The sequence below is a fragment of the Petromyzon marinus genome, unplaced genomic scaffold (genome assembly GCF_048934315.1).
Source record: "Petromyzon marinus isolate PM22_M1 ecotype Great Lakes invasive population unplaced genomic scaffold, UKy_Petmar_22M1.pri1.0 PM_Scaffold_162, whole genome shotgun sequence".
In the NCBI taxonomy this organism is placed as follows: domain Eukaryota; kingdom Metazoa; phylum Chordata; class Hyperoartia; order Petromyzontiformes; family Petromyzontidae; genus Petromyzon; species Petromyzon marinus.
This window is the reverse complement of record NW_027423127.1, coordinates 44,035-62,394: the sequence shown is the minus strand read 5'-3', so window position 1 is coordinate 62,394 and position 18,360 is coordinate 44,035. Positions and strand designations below refer to the sequence as shown.

General features: G+C 47.3%; 2 protein-coding genes across 2 annotated transcripts; one reads left to right on the top strand and one right to left on the bottom strand.

Annotated features, from left to right (window-relative positions):
- Positions 1-1,682: 1,682 nt before the first annotated feature.
- On the bottom strand, positions 1,683-8,197 carry LOC142922758 (zona pellucida sperm-binding protein 3-like). Its single transcript, XM_076063605.1, has 10 exons — positions 8,077-8,197; positions 7,387-7,598; positions 6,843-6,959; positions 6,159-6,258; positions 5,473-5,650; positions 4,949-5,084; positions 4,757-4,851; positions 4,008-4,102; positions 2,760-2,888; positions 1,683-1,856 (listed from the first exon to the last, which is right to left on the bottom strand). The coding sequence occupies exons 1-10, from the start codon at positions 8,129-8,131 to the stop codon at positions 1,726-1,728; spliced, it is 1,248 nt and encodes a 415-aa protein (XP_075919720.1). The 5' UTR covers positions 8,132-8,197; the 3' UTR covers positions 1,683-1,725.
- Positions 8,198-8,562: 365 nt separating this feature from the next.
- LOC142922759 (zona pellucida sperm-binding protein 4-like) lies at positions 8,563-18,360 on the top strand. The gene is made up of 10 exons (XM_076063606.1): positions 8,563-8,660; positions 9,781-9,854; positions 10,710-10,799; positions 11,623-11,744; positions 13,151-13,265; positions 13,857-13,991; positions 14,310-14,488; positions 16,679-16,776; positions 17,141-17,268; positions 18,248-18,360. Exons 1-10 carry the CDS (start codon positions 8,623-8,625, stop codon positions 18,292-18,294), a joined length of 1,026 nt encoding a protein of 341 aa, XP_075919721.1. The 5' UTR covers positions 8,563-8,622; the 3' UTR covers positions 18,295-18,360.

Genomic DNA, 18,360 nt, shown 5'->3' with positions numbered 1-18,360 from the left:
TGGTGAGAGGGGCCTACTGTTCAGCACACCCGTGCTTGTGAGAGGGGCCTGCTGTTCAACACACCCGTGCTGGTGAGAGGGGCCTGCAGTTCAACACACCCGTGCTGGTGAGAGGGGCCTGCTGTTCAACACACCCGTGCTGGTGAGAGGGGCCTGCTGTTCATCACACCCGTGCTGGTGAGAGGGGCCTGCTGTTCAGCATACCCGTGCTGGTGAGAGAGGCCTACTATTCATCACACCCGTGCTGGTGAGAGGGGCGTGCTGTTCATCACACCCGTGTTGGTGAGAGGGGCCTGCTGTTCACTCCCATGCTGGTGAGAGAGGCCTACTGTTCATCACACCCGTGTTGGTGAGAGGGGCCTGCTGTTCAGCACACCCGTGCTGGTGAGAGTGGCCTGCTGTTCAGCACACCCGTGCTGGTGAGAGGGGCCTGCTGTTCAACACACCCGTGCTGGTGAGAGGGGCCTGCTGTTCAACACACCCGTGCTGGTGAGAGGGGCCTGCTGTTCATCACACCCGTGCTGGCGAGAGGGGCCTGCTGTTCAGCATACCCGTGCTGGTGAGAGAGGCCTACTATTCATCACACCCGTGCTGGTGAGAGGGGCGTGCTGTTCATCACACCCGTGTTTTTTCAAGTAGTGGTACCCCAAACTTTCGCAGCTCTTATAAATTCCCTTTTCACACCATCAATAAGTAAACTCCCCCTCCCCCCAGCGCCAAACGACAAGTCCACCGGCACGTACACTACCGCTTTCCTAAAAATCTGCCAATCAAATGCTCATTTTTACGTTAATTTCTTCGTCAGAACACCTTGTTTGCTCACACACAGTTTAAAGGTCCGCTGTCTGAGCATGGTTGTGTTTTGCTAATTTCTCCTGTTTGATTAGTACTAGGTGCCTCGGTGAATGTATATGTTCTGACTTTAACATAGCTATTTCTGTGACCAGTTATAAGCTAATCACTCAGCTATTTCAATGCTAAATTCTATGCCTATTCCTTTGTCAAGGGGTACCTCTGCGGATGTGTATACTTTAACTTAGCTATTTTAATGAGCCATTTCAATGCTAAATTATATGCCAATTCCTTTGTCAAGGCGCTTTGTTTTCATCTCACACAGCTTAAAGGTCGTGATCCAAGCGTGGCTTCTCTCACTCCAGCTCTGTCCTCCAGACAGTCTCGTCCCTTCACCTGATGAAGGCCGCTTGTGTTGTGGCCAAAACGTCGTGATTTTTTGTTATTTTATTTTCACCTACGTGACTTCACCCAATAGAACCAAGGAGTATGGATCCTAGCAGTCACGAAAGCTTGGAATATAGAATTAAATACTACTGTTTTTGCATCTTACACATTGCCCATTTTTGTAATGAACTAACAATGCTCAATTACTGCCACGGTTGTGAACTTCTGGGTCCATTTTAATGGCAGATTACAGTGGCATAGAAATGCATTTTTTCATGACATTGTTCAACTGCTCCATTGTACATGCCAAAGAATTCCTGCCAGTTAGGACAATTGGGTAAGTCAAAAAATATTTGCCTATATTAGGTACATTCCACTAGTCCTGGCACGCATGAATTGGAGACCACCTAATCGTTTCCATACTCGCCCTCATGAACTGGGGTATGATGTAGTTACACGAACTGCTCGCAACACCAAGCAAAGACCCCACAAGGCCAGAAAAGTAATGCACCAGAGTTTTATTGTCATAGGTTAAGCAAAGGAAGATCACAAGTTCGTTTTCAATCCCTTTGAAGGAGTCACGTGACGCCTCTTCGAAACAAACAAAGCCACCGTGGCGCTTGCCGCGACAGCCATCACCAGCGCAGCCACTCCCAGACCAAGGACGGGAGCAGCACCTGTAAAACAATTGAGAGAAAGGGCTGGTGGGCAACTGCGGAGCTGTTAAGCTAGGGTTTCCACATGCCAGAGGTTGTGGGGCATTTGACCCATCCAAGTATTTGGTCAAGGTGTATTGTTCAAAAATGGTCACATCACTCACCAAGGTTTGCCATTTAACACTGGTGGATGGGCTTAGTTCAGCATGTCACACATCTTATGTTATTAAAAACAATCAAATAGTATTCGGTCTGTTAAAACATCTTGCCATCTTAAAACATATTTACATCTGACGACCAAAGTACATTTAAGGAGGATCATTGCAATGTCTGTTGGGCATAGCTTTAGGGCACTGCTACAATATCCGTGTTTTTTACCTTTTCAACTAGTTTTTGGGGAAGGGGTTGTAGTTGGATGTCAGCCTTTTCAAAAACGGAGAAAGAAACAGACCTTCCAAATTGCATAAAGTTCTGTATAGAGATTAAGTATTACAGACTGCTAATCCAAGAGGTCAACCAGAGTCATTGCCTCATGGACGTCCTGGTTTAGCCTTAATTTAATCAGCTCGAACGAAAAGAGGTTCTCCTTTCCGGCAATAAAACAAGTGTTGATATATTCCTTTCACAAGGAATCAAGTCTGTATTAACCACACGTACTTTTAGTGAACATGCGCCTTTTATATAGATATCGTCTATGAAACGGATTGGTCTACACCAGAGACAACCTTCTTTATGGCCTAGTCCGAGTAAAACCAGAAAACGTCAAACGGTGAACAGTACACAGATAATCCATGCATCGGAGCATTTTTATCCCTGGGTGAGCGGATACATCATGGGACTGTTTTGCCAGTATCAAAGTACGGAAAATAAGCTTTTACCCTGAGACGGGACAAAATGCGCCAAGAAAGAATCGGGCAGCTTTACCGTGGGTTGCAGATGTAGAAACCCGTGGCTGCTGCCGTTTTGCAGGGCTGCTTGGCTCGGCACCATTTGAGAAGGGCTTGGCAATCACGATGGGGCCCAGCATCACATCTTCCACCGCATACGACGGTCCTGAGTGAGTGGACCACATTTGGAATGTGGCGAATGCCTAGGCTTAAGAGCTTGATCTTTTGTAGCCCATATTACCAGGTATCATTAAATGCATTACTGCATATACATTGTCCCAAAGAAGCGATTCTGCCTACATCATGATTTAATGGGGATGTAGCGCTGAGGCACAGAAATGGTGAGTCACCCCCCCCCCCCCCCCCTGCCTCCCCCACAGACTAATTGCTGCTGAAAGTTGTGAAAATATAATTATTTTTGGGCAATTTAAAGCATACGTTTCCACAGATGGCTGGAGGAATGGGGGGGGGGGGGGGGGGGGAAATGCCAGGCCTTTGTGCTTTAGGAAATTACTAAAAAAAAATCGAAGACACACCGAACGGTCACAATGGCTGGCCGAAAAATGGAAATCCAATCTGTGAGAAGACGAGCCGAGGTGGGAGAATTTCGGATATAATTAAAAAGCGAAACTAGCAAATCAGTCTGCCAACGGCAAGATCCCGTGTATGGCCCGCAAAATCAACCAAGGATTGAGAGTCTTGCAGAAGACGGGCGAATGTGTTGCCAAGTGCCGAGTTCGGCTTTGACAGTATCACTCAAAGTTTAATTTTACATTCATCGTGATGTTTTGAGTTGCAGACTGCCATAAGTTGTATTGCACCAAGTTAGAGTTGCGAGAAACTAAGGTGGTGGTCAAATACATGTTAGAAGTTTGAGAATTGAGCGAGGAGCTGTGACGAGCAGCTGACCGCGGCAGGAACCCTCCTGAAGCCCAGGTGCCACCAAGGGTAGTTGTGCATGCCAGCTGCTACTCAGAGGACCAGCAGCGCAGCAGGTAATTATTCACCACGAGCGCGTGGACTCGGAAACCCGAGCAGACTACAGCAAAGATCGCGTCTACAAGGATACAGTGGCTATTTAGTTTACTTGCCATATGACAGTACTTATTTCAATCGTGATGCATCCATTTTTGATTGCCACATACCCAACACCATTATTTAGGTAAGGTTTACATGGTGAATGTCGCAGTTTGGATTTTCTGACAATTTCCTAGAACGTAACACCCTTGATATTCAAGGGTCTTCTGTACATGACTAAATGGCCGATTACGACGGCTGTACTCACCAGTCACTGCTGCCACATCCCTGCGCCTTCTTCCACTGGGGCACGTGGACTCGCAGCAGCTGCACACCGAGTCCGAGCCATCAGCAGAGACCCACCTGCATTGCACACAAATGTCGTCTGTAGTGGCACAGGCAATGCTCACGCGTATCCGTTCACATTTAAGGAAAGTGCCGATTGAGCAAACGTTTAGGGCAAGCAACGTACAGTGGTGTACCATTTGGCCAGCACCACTCGACCAGACTGATGGCGAGAAAACCGCACTCGATGGGAGCCGTGGCCAGGAATACAACTCTGGGCGTAGTTTTGTTTAACTGTATGACATCACCCGACCTGTAAAGTCAGAGCCTTCAAAGAAAAGTATTGCAAGTATTTGTAGCATCAAGGGGCAGTCTGTGGCCAGCCCTAGTGATCAGCTTGAGAAAAATCTACGAAGGCGCGGCTCAGTTGATGCTCCTGACATTAGCCACGAGTGAGACTTGAAGTCTGGCTACCAGGCAGAGATTTTTCAAAATGAGCTCAAACCAATTACAGACGTCGTATGCAGGCTTCGACCAATAACCACCTGAATACATCTTAACAAGAGCAGTCCCGTGGGACTGCACAATAATTGTTATAATACCAATTGCAGGTAGAAACCGAAGTTTGGTCTCAGGGATTTTAGTTAAGCACACATGCAAGGCATGGATTAAGCTATTGGATGGAAGACACTGAAAAACAAATTTCTGGGCAATGCAAGGAAGAAGACCAACCTGTATGCAGCCGAGGGGCTGTAGGTGCAAGCTTTATTGACAGCTGTTGGAGATGTTGCAACATCTGCAACCTTCAGCTGGCAGAAGACAAAAACCTGGACCGAGAAGAGGAAGAGAGTTTCTCACTCAACCACACTGCCTACTACGTGGCTAAAGGTGGTGTCTGTAGAAGCATGCATTACAGTAGATCACCTGATCGCCATTGTTGGTCAACGTCGCAAGGAAGTGGAAGGCATCTATGAAGAAGCGAAGGACGTTGTCGCTTTGCCGGAGCAGGAAGCCAGAAGTAAGGCGCGCATAATACGAGACTTTGCCATCCACCAGACACCTGCACAGACACCGTAGACGTATGACATGTGGCTTTACATAGGGCAGGCTAGCAGAAAGCCAGCGCTAGGAGATGTCGTACGCCTCTTCTACTATATAATGATGCATTGAGGGTGCGCCAAGCCCACTTCTTAAGGGGCAAGGGGCTCCTCCCACCCAAACAAACCAAAGCAGTCACCAATGGCACACATTGACCACATCTCTCATCAGTAGTGTGACCGACACCACATGACAAAAGCATTCACCATGCACCTGGGCAGGTTTAACCATCAGAGCGTGATTCAGCGGCATTCCAAGGTCAGGCTCTGTTATATGCTCAAGCAGTGGAATGCCACCTTTACGACAAGGAGCATAAACATTCAGACAGGATTAGGAGAGAGAAATCTCACCCAGAGTTAGAAATTATTTGGTAGCTGAGGGGAGAGTTCCTGTCTGGAACCGGTGTTGCAAAGCAGCTGACCACGAAGATCCTGAGTGGAACGTGGTTCACCGTCTGCACGCTCGCCTCGACATTCAGAGTCTGGCCCAGCTGGTATACGGTGGAAGGTCGCGCCACACTCCAGTCGTCTTCATAAAAACAAACAATTAGACAACATCAAAACACAATTACCAAGGCCGAGTGCAGACTCAAAGCGCAGCTCGGAAAGTGCTTGCTCACGCCACTGCTTGTGGAAGAATCCCAGAAAAATCATGGGACCTTTTGCCAGTACCAAAATATGAGAATAGGTTTCCATTTTTTGGCAACAGGTGTTAAGATGTTGAAACACCAAACTGAAACCTTTTGCAAGGAATGATGTGTCTGCATTAACCACAAAATGTGTGGTCAGAAGGAATCATGCAGACACGATTGCTTGTAAAAGGCTTCAATTTGGCGTTTTAACATCTTTACATCTGTTTTGTTGTCAGAAACATGGGGAAAACCTATTCTTAAACATGATATAAAGTTTAAGAACCTCGGTTATACATCTGGCGTATTCTTAAATACCAAGTAAACATCTTGAATGGCAGTTTAGACTAAACCATCCTGGTAGCAGCCATGTACATAATAGGCAATCAATGTCCTCACACCACTGACCAGTCATGAGCCTCAGCTTGAAGCTCAGCTGCTGCTGCATAACCTTGGCGCTGCTGAAGGGGATCCATGTGGGTTTGATAGCATTGCTGGACACGTTCCCCTTCCTGCAGCGAGGAGATCAGGCACAGATTCGCTACAATGAGCAGAGGTTGGCGATTCTCAACAGCACAAATTGTGACCAGATTATTATTGCAATGCCGTTAACATCTTGCAAATAATAGACAAGCAAATATATACAGAACCATATTTTCAGAGTATATTTAACATCGCAAAGTGCAAGACTTACAACCGACGAGGACCAAATAAGAGTAAGTATGAGACTTGGTGCATTGAATGCTATCCAATGGAGTACAATTAAGAGGACCGTGGTTCACACAGTATGCAATGCATGAACCACTTCAGACGTGGACATTTGTAAGGCAGGATGTTTGAGGCAGGCCATAATACAGCCGCTTGATGTGAACCCATCAGTAAAGTTGGCACCAAAAACCTCCACGACACAGTACAGGGAGACTTTCCATGCGTGGATTAAATCGCTGTCATTTTGGCTTTATTGCAATTCAGGCCTCGCAAAGCTAAAGCACACGAAACGGAACGTAATTTTTATAGCCAGTGGTAGAACTACAAGCAGTTTAGCTGGACTTCAAAAATGAAGCAAATGTCAACAAGAGACTGCTGGTCAACTCGCCTGGGATAGCGGCAAACGACCGGCACGGCGACGTAGTTTGTGCGGATAATGCCCGTGTTGGACGTGGGGCGGTAGTAGAGGTAGTTCTCGTAAGACAGCAGCTCTGCACTCATCTAAGACGGGAGGAAGACATGGGGTTTATTACCCAGTGGGATACTAGTGGAATTGAAAAAAAAAAAGCTCAAACACCTTGGTGAAAGACCCAATGCAGCAGTTCCTCGGTTTAAATAATTTACCTAGCTCATGTCCACCATATAAACCACATCCACACAAACCAATGCAGATGCAGAATCCTGATGTATTATTGGAGAAGAAAAACGTTCAAATTTACGACTGGTCATCCAGAACAGACCTTAACATAATAATGCAATGACCGATATACAAATACCAAGGGGACTTCAACAGCAATACACCCCGCTGTTATTGAAGAAGTCTGGCTCGAATCGAATGCGGAATTGTAGTTCTTATGCATCTACACTCGGCTAAAAAATAAAGCAGTTGGATTGCGAAGATTATGTTACAGCATTAGCAGCCAGTTACCTGGAGGCTACTGCCACAGCTTTCCAGTGCGTAGAGGAAGGTCACCGTCCCAGCAAGGGCGTCGCTCCCAGTGACGGGGCAGGCTGGCACCCCCAGGGACAGGTCACTCGCCTGGGCCAGGTGACCCGTGCCGAACAGGTCCCTGCTCACGGTCAGCGTGAGCGTCGCCTCGTCACACACCACACTCACCGTGGCGGAGGTGGCCACTACAGCTGGCGGTGCCACACGGGACGAGGCGCGAGAGTTACCCAAACAGTGACACAGGTGGTCAGTGAAGCCGTAGAAAGTCTCAGAAACTCGCAGTCACAATCATCCACACGGAGCTGCGAATACTTGGGTTCGAATTCTCCAGTAGCACCTCAGTAACTTAATACACGCGTTAAGACAGGTTAAGAATACGTTTTGGCAATCCACTATTGGATCAAGTCTTGCACACTGCTGTCGTCAGTTTGACCATACAGATCAGTACGGGCTGAATTAGGGCAAAGCCCACACTTGTAGCCAATGTTAACATTACTGGGACGCAAATTGGTGTTCAGGTATATAGAACAGTGAATCAACCACCACGCAACATTAGCAAACCCATCGTTAGTACGGGTATATTATGGTGTTCTCACCAGGCAACACGGTAGTTGCATAGAACGACAAAAAAAAGATTGAAAATGCATGTTTCAACCAAACTCCACTTACCAGAGGCAAGACATAACAACCCCAAGACCGCGAACAAAGCCCTCGGGGTCTCCATCGCAAGGACAACAAAAACCGAGACTTAGCACGACACCAGCAGAGCCAATGCACCTCTCGTCCCGACTCGGGGCTTTTATCTGCGCGCGGGCTCATTCGGTTTCAGTAATGTGCCAATTAACGCCTCCTGTGTACGTGCAGCGTGATTGCGGTGCAGCTCCCACCCATGCACTTGTGCCGACATCGAGCAAACCTCTACCGATGAGACAATAAGTGAGTGGATCTGCTCTGATAAAAATCTCGCCGATGAGACAATGCGTGAGTGGATCTGCTCTGATAAAATCTCGCTGATGAGACAATGAGTGAGTGGATCTGCACTGATAAAATCTCGCTGATGAGACAATGCGTGGGTGGATCTGCTCTGATAAAATCTCGCTGATGAGACAATGCGTGGGTGGATCTGATCTAATCTGGATCGGGATCGCTGAGGGCTCTCCATATAAAAGGGGGTGCCGTGGGCGATGGAAGGCGACGCAGCCGATTTATTTAACGATGGCAAACCTGCGAGTTCTTCTACTGCTCCTGACCAGGTGAGGAGGCCGGAGGAGCGTGGTGGTGGGTTTTAGTGGTGGTGGGTTTTAGTGGTGGTGGGTTTTAGTGGTGGTGGGTTTTAGTGGTGGTGGGTTTTAGTGGTGGTGGGTTTTAGTGGTGGTGGGTTTTAGTGGTGGTGGGTTTTAGTGGTGGTGGGTTTTAGTGGTGGTGGGTTTTAGTGGTGGTGGGTTTTAGTGGTGGTGGGTTGTAGTGGTGGTGGGTTGTAGTGGTGGTGGGTTGTAGTGGTGGTGGGTTGTAGTGGTGGTGGGTTGTAGTGGTGGTGGGTTGTAGTGGTGGTGGGTTGTAGTGGTGGTGGGTTGTAGTGGTGGTGGGTTGTAGTGGTGGTGGGTTGTAGTGGTGGTGGGTTGTAGTGGTGGTGGGTTGTAGTGGTGGTGGGTTGTAGTGGTGGTGGGTTGTAGTGGTGGTGGGTTGTAGTGGTGGTGGGTTGTAGTGGTGGTGGGTTGTAGTGGTGGTGGGTTTTAGTGGTGGTGGGTTTTAGTGGTGGTGGGTTTTAGTGGTGGTGGGTTTTAGTGGTGGTGGGTTTTAGTGGTGGTGGGTTTTAGTGGTGGTGGGTTTTAGTGGTGGTGGGTTTTAGTGGTGGTGGGTTTTAGTGGTGGTGGGTTTTAGTGGTGGTGGGTTTTAGTGGTGGTGGGTTTTAGTGGTGGTGGGTTTTAGTGGTGGTGGGTTTTAGTGGTGTCTCAACAGCTCTGGTTAATGAAGTATTGTGTAGGTTTGTAAGAGAGGGCCAAGAGCGTAATTGTAATATATATTTGGGGGAACACATCTCCCCCCAATATTCAAATATGCTGAAAGTATCCCCAATATATTGCTGTAAAATAGATTTGTTTATGATTGTGGTTATGTATGTGCTTTATTAATCCCTAATCTCTGCTATTACATACACTTAAACAAGAAATAGTAAAACAAAGCAAAGAGCAATACACTATTAGACAGTATTGTAAATAAATATAAAGTCCATCCAATGTGTTAGTGAATTTTTATATTTAAGGCAGGAAATTCATTTTCAAGTTTAGATTTTTTTTTTCTAGAGGGGAAACCCCCCGCCCAACCCCCTTGAAGATTTGTTTCCACACCCCCCCCCCCCCCCCCCCCCGACAGCTTCCTCTGCCTGGGCTCCGTCCTCGCGAGGCTTCGCCAGTCGCTGGGACCGCGGACGCTGGGGGAGCCGAGTGGTAAGGGGGCGCTGCTGTTGCCGTAGTCACGTGACACCCACATCGCCCATTCTCTCAATACCGCCTCGTGTGCACAGACACCGCCGTGTGCAAGACTAGAATGGCGGCGTCTCTCGGTGAACTGGAAGTTGTTACTGGCGACATGAGTTGTCCACGAGAGCGCTGCCAGGACGAGGTGGGGGGGGGGGTGAATTTGTTGTGCGCTGCAGCAGTCACGTGACGCGACGTCACTGCTGCTGCTGGGCACGAGACCGGCACGTGGATGATTAATAGTCCCCCAGTGCATTGGAAAGGGGTTGTTCGGGGACATTAACGCTCCCTTTGCCCGTTCCTTTTAACGATAATAACGTTTTCGAAAAATGTGGCTTGTGACTGATTGGCACAACTCTTGCAACTTTACTTAAAATAGTGAATTGTACAACATTTGACCGCACACGACCTATACGTTTCACACACGTGGCAAAATCATCATGGCCTGTTCCTTTCCATTATAGTAACGGCGAACTGTGCACGCGCGTTAATAATTTGCATATATCAGGATCTACAGTGAATACTTTCCACTACAATTTCAAGAGTCTAATGCGGGGGTCTACGAACAAAACATCAAGAGCAATGTTTCAACCTGCGGCTTCGAAGCTGCAGGTTGACGATCTCTTGTGTGAGCTTCATACTGTCGAATCGTGCACGTGACCTTTTGGAATTTGTGCCAAATTAGAACAACGCAACACCTTACAGACTTGTGTGCACAGAACAATGAATGCACTGTGCCCAGCCAGCAACTGGCACGGGCTGTTTTTATTTTTATTTTTCCATAAGGTGTCGTTGATGTGTCAACTTCTGAACTGTCTCCCCCAGGTCTGCTGAAGCAATGCCTCTCCTCCACTCTGGGTTTCTCTGTGGGATGGAGCAGCTCCTCTGACAGCGATTACCGTGTTTTTGTACGGAGTGAGTCCATGAGCTTTCACTTCAAGCATGATGACATAATTAACCATATTGATCCATTGTATGATGACTCTATATACGATGAAATTGATTGATTCGGGGCTGAGATTCTCTGGCCCCTTGTTTGGTCCCAACTCCTTTTTTCGATGCCTTCTGACCTGCAGTTTTTTTTCTTATACGTTATCGCTTTTTAGGTTTCTTAGTTCGCTCTGCGTTGTGACATGTAATTCACATGAACAATGGAACATTTAAGAATCTGGGATTCGAAGCATGGTAATGATTTGGCTTCGGGGTTCATTTCAACTAGTCTAATGCAACACGACGATTATTAAAACCGTATTCTTCCATTGGCTAACTGCATGTGTTTACAAGATGGGTGAATCCTTTATTAAGCAATGCCTTATTTTGCTTGCCTGTGCAATGCGTGCTCCTTTCCTTTAATTGGACAATTTCATGCAAGGTGGTGCCTTCCGTTGTAAACTGAACCTGGTGACTCCTGTCAGACTCTTGTTCTCTACTCGCATCATCTGCATTTCCCACATGAGTCCTCGGTTGACGACTTGGAAGATCTTGTCGCCAAATCTGACACGCAGTCTTATTACTAGCAACTATTATACGAGTTCGTTGTGCTGGTTTTGTGAGTACCGTAATTCCAGCAGCGTATTGAGGTTCCTGTTTCCTAGACACGTTCCTGGGACTGGACACTTCCTACTCGAGCTGACACTGACGCCATCCTTTGTTGCCCTTGCAGTCACGCTGCCTACATTAACTTGTGGTGTACAAGCCATCCAAACGCAGGTTTTTCTAACTTTGTTCTTGTGTCCAGCGGTGCGGAATGAGGCCGTGGATGTGGAGTCTTTGCAGGGGGCGTGCGGCTTCTCCATCGCGAGGGATGGTGCTGGGCTCCACTTCACCGCTGCTGGTGATGCCTGCCACGTGCGCGTGGAGGTGAACACGAGGAGACCATTGTGACTTGCGTCGATACTAGTACCCGCTGGGGCTGATGTGATAGTAGCGAATTTGATGTTTTGCAATCCATAACCGTTCAGCTATCACGTGCCAACGATGTTGTCTGGCCTTAATCAAATTGGATTTTGCCTACCGTGGTATTTTCCTTTTGCTTGGCTCGTGCATTTATAAAATTTGTTTCCAAGATTTAATCTTTGATTTAGCTCTTACCATCCACTCTGGAATTTGTTTTCAGGTGGGTTTTATTGCCTTTCTATTTATTCCTACAAGTTGTTATGATTTCGATCATCGCTCGGTGGTAGCTACTTTGTTTCTAGTTTATACAGAAGCTCTTTCTCTTGACTGGTATTCCCGTACAATCGATGCCATGCTAATTCCATCTGTCTTGCCATCCTTGTCTTACCAGTTTACCTTGGTTTGTCGTCTTGCTCATTGTATTATGCCATGCCGCTACACTACTCTCTCAACCATTCATAAGTCTCTTCTTGCTCATGGCCTTGCCTCATTGCATTTCTTTTTTTGTCTTTAGTCTCCGCCTCATCAGTCTTATCTCTAGCATAATTGTTCTCCCCCTGTGCATAACAGTAAAAGATTTGCCATCTAGACATCCATGTCACCAAGTGGCCGCCTTGATAGAGGGAATATGTGAAAGGTTAACTGTTTACGTCACAAAGCACGGCAAAACAGGCTTTCAGTTTATGTAATTCACGCCTGCCAATGGATGCAGCTTTCGCAATACTACTCAATGCAAAGATTAGCATCAAACTGCTTTGATTCCAGGTATAGAATAAACGGCACTGTTACTACAGAAGGTCACTATCCAAGCTGGCCTCTAAGAGACCAACGTAGATGTAAGAAAAGTATTGCATTCAGGGCGAATTAGGACATGGATGGTGTATACCAGCAAAATGTAAGTGGAAGACCTAACCAACATACGAGCTTTGTGCCAGAAAGATGTACAAGTAACCTCAAGTAGTGCACAAAACATGAAAGTGAAACCAAATAACAAATGTGTAGTTGACACCTAATGGGCTGTCTGCCCAGGGATCGTGATGCCCGTGTGAAGGTGTTTGTGGCAAGAATAATGGAGGTTTTGTGGTATGGTGAATATGGAAAATGTATTACACGTAGAGAGCAGGGCAGCGTCCGTTTCTACAATAACAACGGTTAACCTGGGAAAGTGATTTCGGACCCAGGAATGCAACCCCCGTGTGGTCTGCCTATCTTAGTTTGGCTGGCAGGTGGCGATGGGTTTCCTATTGAGTCTTCCTTGTCGTTGGCCTGGCCTGACCCAAACAATTAGAATACACTAAATCTATTGATTTGTTTGAGCCTTCCTGGAGTACTGGCCCCAATTCCGATTTGAGGACTGCTGATTTCACCAGGACGGCAGGAGGAAGGTCCAGGTGGAGCTGCAGGAGATGCGGCAGGGGCTGAATGGACTCGTCTGGGCTTTCACCATCGACTGCCCTGAGAACCTAAGATCGGCGAGGGCCGGAGGTGAGTATCATTGACTCTGCTAATCGGACGTACAGACTGCACTACCTATGACTTGGTGCTATAAAATGGGTCTGCTGGCTCAACGGCTGCCTTTTGTATCGACCTAGATCATCTCTCCTGGTGCTTTTGCGTTTCTAGCAAGTGCGTTTCATGTCCTTGGATTTTACTGTACCAACTTGCTGTTTGAATCATTTTCCGATGCAATTTCCCCCAATGGCTGATTGCAATAGTTGCACCATATGAACGCGTATTCCTAATGCACTGCTGATTGGTGCTGCCCCTGGGTCTTGAGGGTTAATTTGACCATGCTTCACCACGCTGCTCCTCGTTGGCAAATGTTGAGTGGCACTGACCTGCAATGCAACAAACTGTGCAGCACTGCCATAGCCTTTTACATCCAGTGAGCACGGTCTTTGCCTATCTTTGCTGTACACTCAACCCTGCTCCGCTTCCGAGAATGGGTGCATTGCCTGGGTAATTTGGTCATGTGCCAAGTAACACTCATTCACATACTTGACACGTAGCTCAAACGATGACTTATTTAAGTACGTGGGGTTTTTGTACGATCACCTGTTGTGCTCCTGCTGTTAGAGATCGCCACGTGCTCTGGTCAGAGCAGGAACTTCCCATGCAATGCTGTGCAGAGTGTCCTGAGCGCGGACGTCTGTGCACAGAGTGGCTGCTGCTACGACACCACTCTACGCCGCTGCTTCTACAGTGAAGCTGGTACGTAGCTGACTCAAAACGGAGGTTTAATAATTTGCTACCTGAACTAGGCTCTATTTATTCTTCGGTCTTTTATTATATATTTTACTTGTTTCCCTTCTACATGACTTAACCGAAAGAACCAAGAATATGAATCCCTGCAGTCACGAAAGCTTCAAATCAAAATATAGGCTCTTGCTGTGAGTGTCTATGTTGGTGCACAGTAGCATCCTGCTATGCTGGTTTCTTGAACTTGTTGCATCACCACGGGCTACATGGGGCATCTTTCGTGATTGACTGAACTCTCCCATACCCTTCTTCCCAACATGCTCCACCCAGTGTGCACCACAGATGGGCGCTTTGTGGTGCCTGTGTCTCGGAACCTGACGTCTCCACCGCTGGACCTGAGCACCGTGCACCTGACTGGCAGTAGCGGCGCGCAGTGCAGTCCCGTCCTGGTGTCTGCAGACCTTGCAGTCTTTGACGTGCCCATGGCAGCGTGTGGTGCCACTGTGCAGGTACTGGGCTCCTGGACTCTGCTTTGCCCTGCCCCCATCCTGATGTAGTTAAATGGGTAACTTGTGGTGCGGTGACCATGCTGAAACCCAGCGACCAGTTCACCGCACTCCTAAATCTCTATAGCAATTGACGTACCTTTACGTCAACTGGAGTGGGATTAAATGCATCGCATGGGAGTGCTGATGTGCAGTATCACTGGCATGTTCCGAATTGTGCAGTCATTAAGGTTGCTCTTTGAAGCAATGTGCTTTGACTCCGGGATACGGGAGTCGATTCTGACACTTTCGTTAAACAATCCCAACGCGTTCACTCGTGGGCGAGTGGACTTATGCCTGGTGCAGTTATCTGCTGCCGTATTTGCCTTCATCGTGGCTTGCACATAGTTTGCTTATTGCATAGGATTTGACTTGAGCAAATGAGGTAACGATCAATTCTTGCACAGAAATTATAATTTGAGTTCTGGTTGATGGTCATGCTTCTGGAAGACACAGGTGAACATCGCAATGGAGCATAAATTAATCGAATGACTTCACCTATTAGCCAAAAGGCAATGCACCTCGGCAAGCACTGGACGGACTTGGTTGGATTTTGCAGTACCCATGACCACACGTGCCAAAGCGCTTCGTACACTTTGCAGCTTGTTAATGTTTCTACCGGATGACCTGTAGGATGGAGAATTGCAATAGTCACGCTTTGTCGATACGATGCTGTATGCCACTTGGCTGTGACGACTCAATGATGGTCTAGTATGGTGTAGAGCCCTGATATGCAAATGTTTTTAAGCCCTGACTATATTTTGCGTAAGGTGGTCGATGGAACTATTCGAGTTGTATGGTGCCCAAGGCTCTAAAAGAGTAGGCAACAATCTTGGAATCGGCGACTGCCATGCCTGATCATCCCACATGTGCTTTCCTATGCCAACCAGCAGAACCTCCGATAGTTTTCTCGATTCATCTGTTTCGTGCACTGCTAGTGTATCTACGATTTTCCTGAGACTCTGTAATTAAAAATATTGACTTCACTGCAATGTATCGTCGGCATACTGATGGCCATGTCATGCGATAATATAATATTGGCAAACAAAGACCTACGATTAAAAATAGGAGGGTCCCGAGGATGGATCCTTGTCGTACACCAACTAGGTGTGGCATAGGTGATGGCCATCCAGCTTGATGAATTGATCGACCATATAGTTATGAGACGATCCACCCCAGTGCCGTACTGGATAAACCTAACCTTGAGCTGCCCGATTTTAGTAGCTCTCGGTCAATGGTGTCAAAACATCGCGTGTGATCCAGTAATATATGATCTTGTAGAGAACTGGGGCATCTTTAAATTTTGATTTAAAGCTTTCGTGACTGCAGGGATTCATATTCTTGGTTCTTTCGGTAAAGTCACGTAGAAGGGAAACACTAAAATAATAAATTAATGCTTCATCTTAGTATTTTATTGTGTTCCTTCTACGTGGCTTCACCGAAAGAACCAAAAATATGGGGATCTTTAGTTGAGCTACCTCCCGTTCTCTAGAACTTTGGGTAGATAACTGCAATGGGTTGGATCTGCCTGTTGCAGCAACATTGCCAAGTAACCGCTTCACAAACGCTCTGACCATCGACTCTATTCACCTGTGGGATGGGGCAATAGTTGGTGGGATCACTATGGCTCCAAGCCAGCATTTGAGTGGTGTTACCTTAATTATTTTAAACTGCTCTGGGAAACGTTCCTCACCAAACAAGCTTTTCCGTTGCACTAGTGCGTCCACTTATTTGGGAATCGACATGGCGGTGGTGGTTTTTTTTTGGCATATTAACGGAGAACATCGAAACCTCTCCCAACGTTCGTCTCGTTTTGCGTTTTTAGGTTAATCAAACTCTGATAGACCAGGTAAATGTGGTCCCTTCACGTTAGATGCTGCCATCAATCATGGCTATTTTATTGCTGAATACTGTCGCAAGTACTTTGCATAGGACTTGAAGTGCTGCAGCGGACCCTTCACGATGCACAACTCCTTGATGTGCAGACCACAATAATGCACGAGTTTCTAAAGAACAGCAGGGTCCCTCTATGATTGAGTGCCAAAGCAGAATTTATGGGGATCATAATATCTAATTTTGAGCCATCTCGACTCTTGGCCAGTTATTATTCTTATGCTTGATCACTCGGTGGAATTATCGTTTTGGTGTGTCCAGTGGAGTGGGCAGGAGCTCGTGTACGAGTTACTGTTGGCCTCCGATCGGGAGCTCTGCGTCGATGGAAACGTCGCAATCACCAAGTCGTCCACATACAAGTAAGCACTGCCACCACCCCTCAGCAAGTGCTCTGCTCATGAGGGTCAAGCACGAGTCTTGCAGAGGAGACCCACCCCCGCCACTGTCCCTGCGACATTAAATATTTGCAGTACCATGACCAATCTGAGCTTCCATATTGCACAATTTAATTTTCAAATTGGGACATTCAACGCGCAAGGTCATCTTGTCTTTGTCACAGGATCTTTATCGTCTCCCGAAATAGTAGAAATGTGGTTAATGGCTAATGTAAACAGGGTGTTAACCAAGGTGGGTCCCTTCACTGGTACGTCTGCAATACGCCCTGCAATCTTTCTGCCGTGAGGGCGTGGTGCATGCCTTTGGCGGGTGGTGTCTGTTTACCAGGATGGTTCTTCAATGCCGCTTCCTTGGAAGTGGAGACCTGCAGCTTGGAGTGCAGGTGAGCACTCTCCCACCACCACCTCCAGCCACTGCCACTGGACCCCTCTCCCTGCTGCTCCAGGTCTTCACTGGTGAGTGCTGCCCTCTCCCACACCACTCACCTCGGAGCAAACAAATGCCACGTTAGGGAACACGGGTTCTGATGTTGCTCTACCCAGGGAAGACTTGGGTTCGTATTCTCCATATTAGCTCTGGCTCGAGCTTATTTTATCCAGTGCTGAGATGGAGCTCAACGCTGGTTTAATGTCCACCGATTGCAGGCTGCATGAGATTTTTGGATGCATCGGCAGGGCTGCTTTAATTGCAAACCACTGCAACAAACGGATGACATGCTGTGCTGCCAGAGTATTGTGAACCTGCCAACAGAGTTCATAGCCACACGTGAACTAGAACGCCTTGCACATTCTCCATGGTACGACGTGCAACTTTAAATGCTAATTTCTGCTGAGGTTTTAAATCTAGCAGCTACCAGCTGAAACCATTTTGTTAGTGTGGGGCCGACATTGAAAGGGATGACGATTCCCTTAATTGCCATAGCGCTACCAAATGCGTCTTTACCACAACCCATCAACCAAAATGGTCTCCTTGAGGGAACTTTGAAAGAAAATTGGACTGCTTTCTTGGCCTCATTTGTCCAGGTCACCTTTGTTTGTTCGAATGCTTTTCAATAGCTTAATTAGTTACCAATTGGCTAAAAATGGGACTTGGAGCTTGGCCATCTGTTGCCACCCGATTCCCACCACTTCCGTGTGAAACCACGTGCCCCTTTAAAACATCTACAGACGTTGAGAGATGCTGTTGTATACACAGCATGTAGCCAACCATGCTAATCGGAGGTGAGGGTGACAGAATTTATTCTGAAAATACAAATGAAATGTTAACCACTTTCTATACCAGGAAAATGTTGCGATAATGTGTGCCCGAGTCACAATTCAAAGTTATGCACACGTTTTAGAGGGCTTTGTGCTTTTGCCTTGTCCATGTGCTGTAAACATGACCTTTTACACCACTAATCCACATGCCTTGTGAACCGTCTCCGCATGCTGCCAGACAACTCCTACACCATGCCGTACAGCCCTGGCAGTACCCGCTGGTGACGCTTCTGGGCACGCCGCTCTACGTGCAGGCGTCACTGCTGCACCGCTCTGACCCCACGCTGGCAC

What these genes read in the sequence shown, in the direction of transcription:
- LOC142922758 (XM_076063605.1), bottom strand. Translation starts at nt 8,131, where the DNA reads ATGGAGACCCCGAGGGCTTTGTTCGCGGTCTTGGGGTTGTTATGTCTT. An exon ending in CAAGCTGAGGCTCATGACTG is followed by an intron (nt 5,651 to 6,158) that starts GTCAGTGGTGTG and finishes GTTTTTATGAAG; the next exon opens with ACGACTGGAGTGTGGCGCGA. An exon ending in TGACCAACAATGGCGATCAG is followed by an intron (nt 4,852 to 4,948) that starts GTGATCTACTGT and finishes TTCTCGGTCCAG; the next exon opens with GTTTTTGTCTTCTGCCAGCT.
- LOC142922759 (XM_076063606.1), top strand. Translation starts at nt 8,623, where the DNA reads ATGGCAAACCTGCGAGTTCTTCTACTGCTCCTGACCAG. An exon ending in CTTCTACTGCTCCTGACCAG is followed by an intron (nt 8,661 to 9,780) that starts GTGAGGAGGCCG and finishes CCCCCCCGACAG; the next exon opens with CTTCCTCTGCCTGGGCTCCG. An exon ending in CCTGCCACGTGCGCGTGGAG is followed by an intron (nt 11,745 to 13,150) that starts GTGAACACGAGG and finishes TGATTTCACCAG; the next exon opens with GACGGCAGGAGGAAGGTCCA.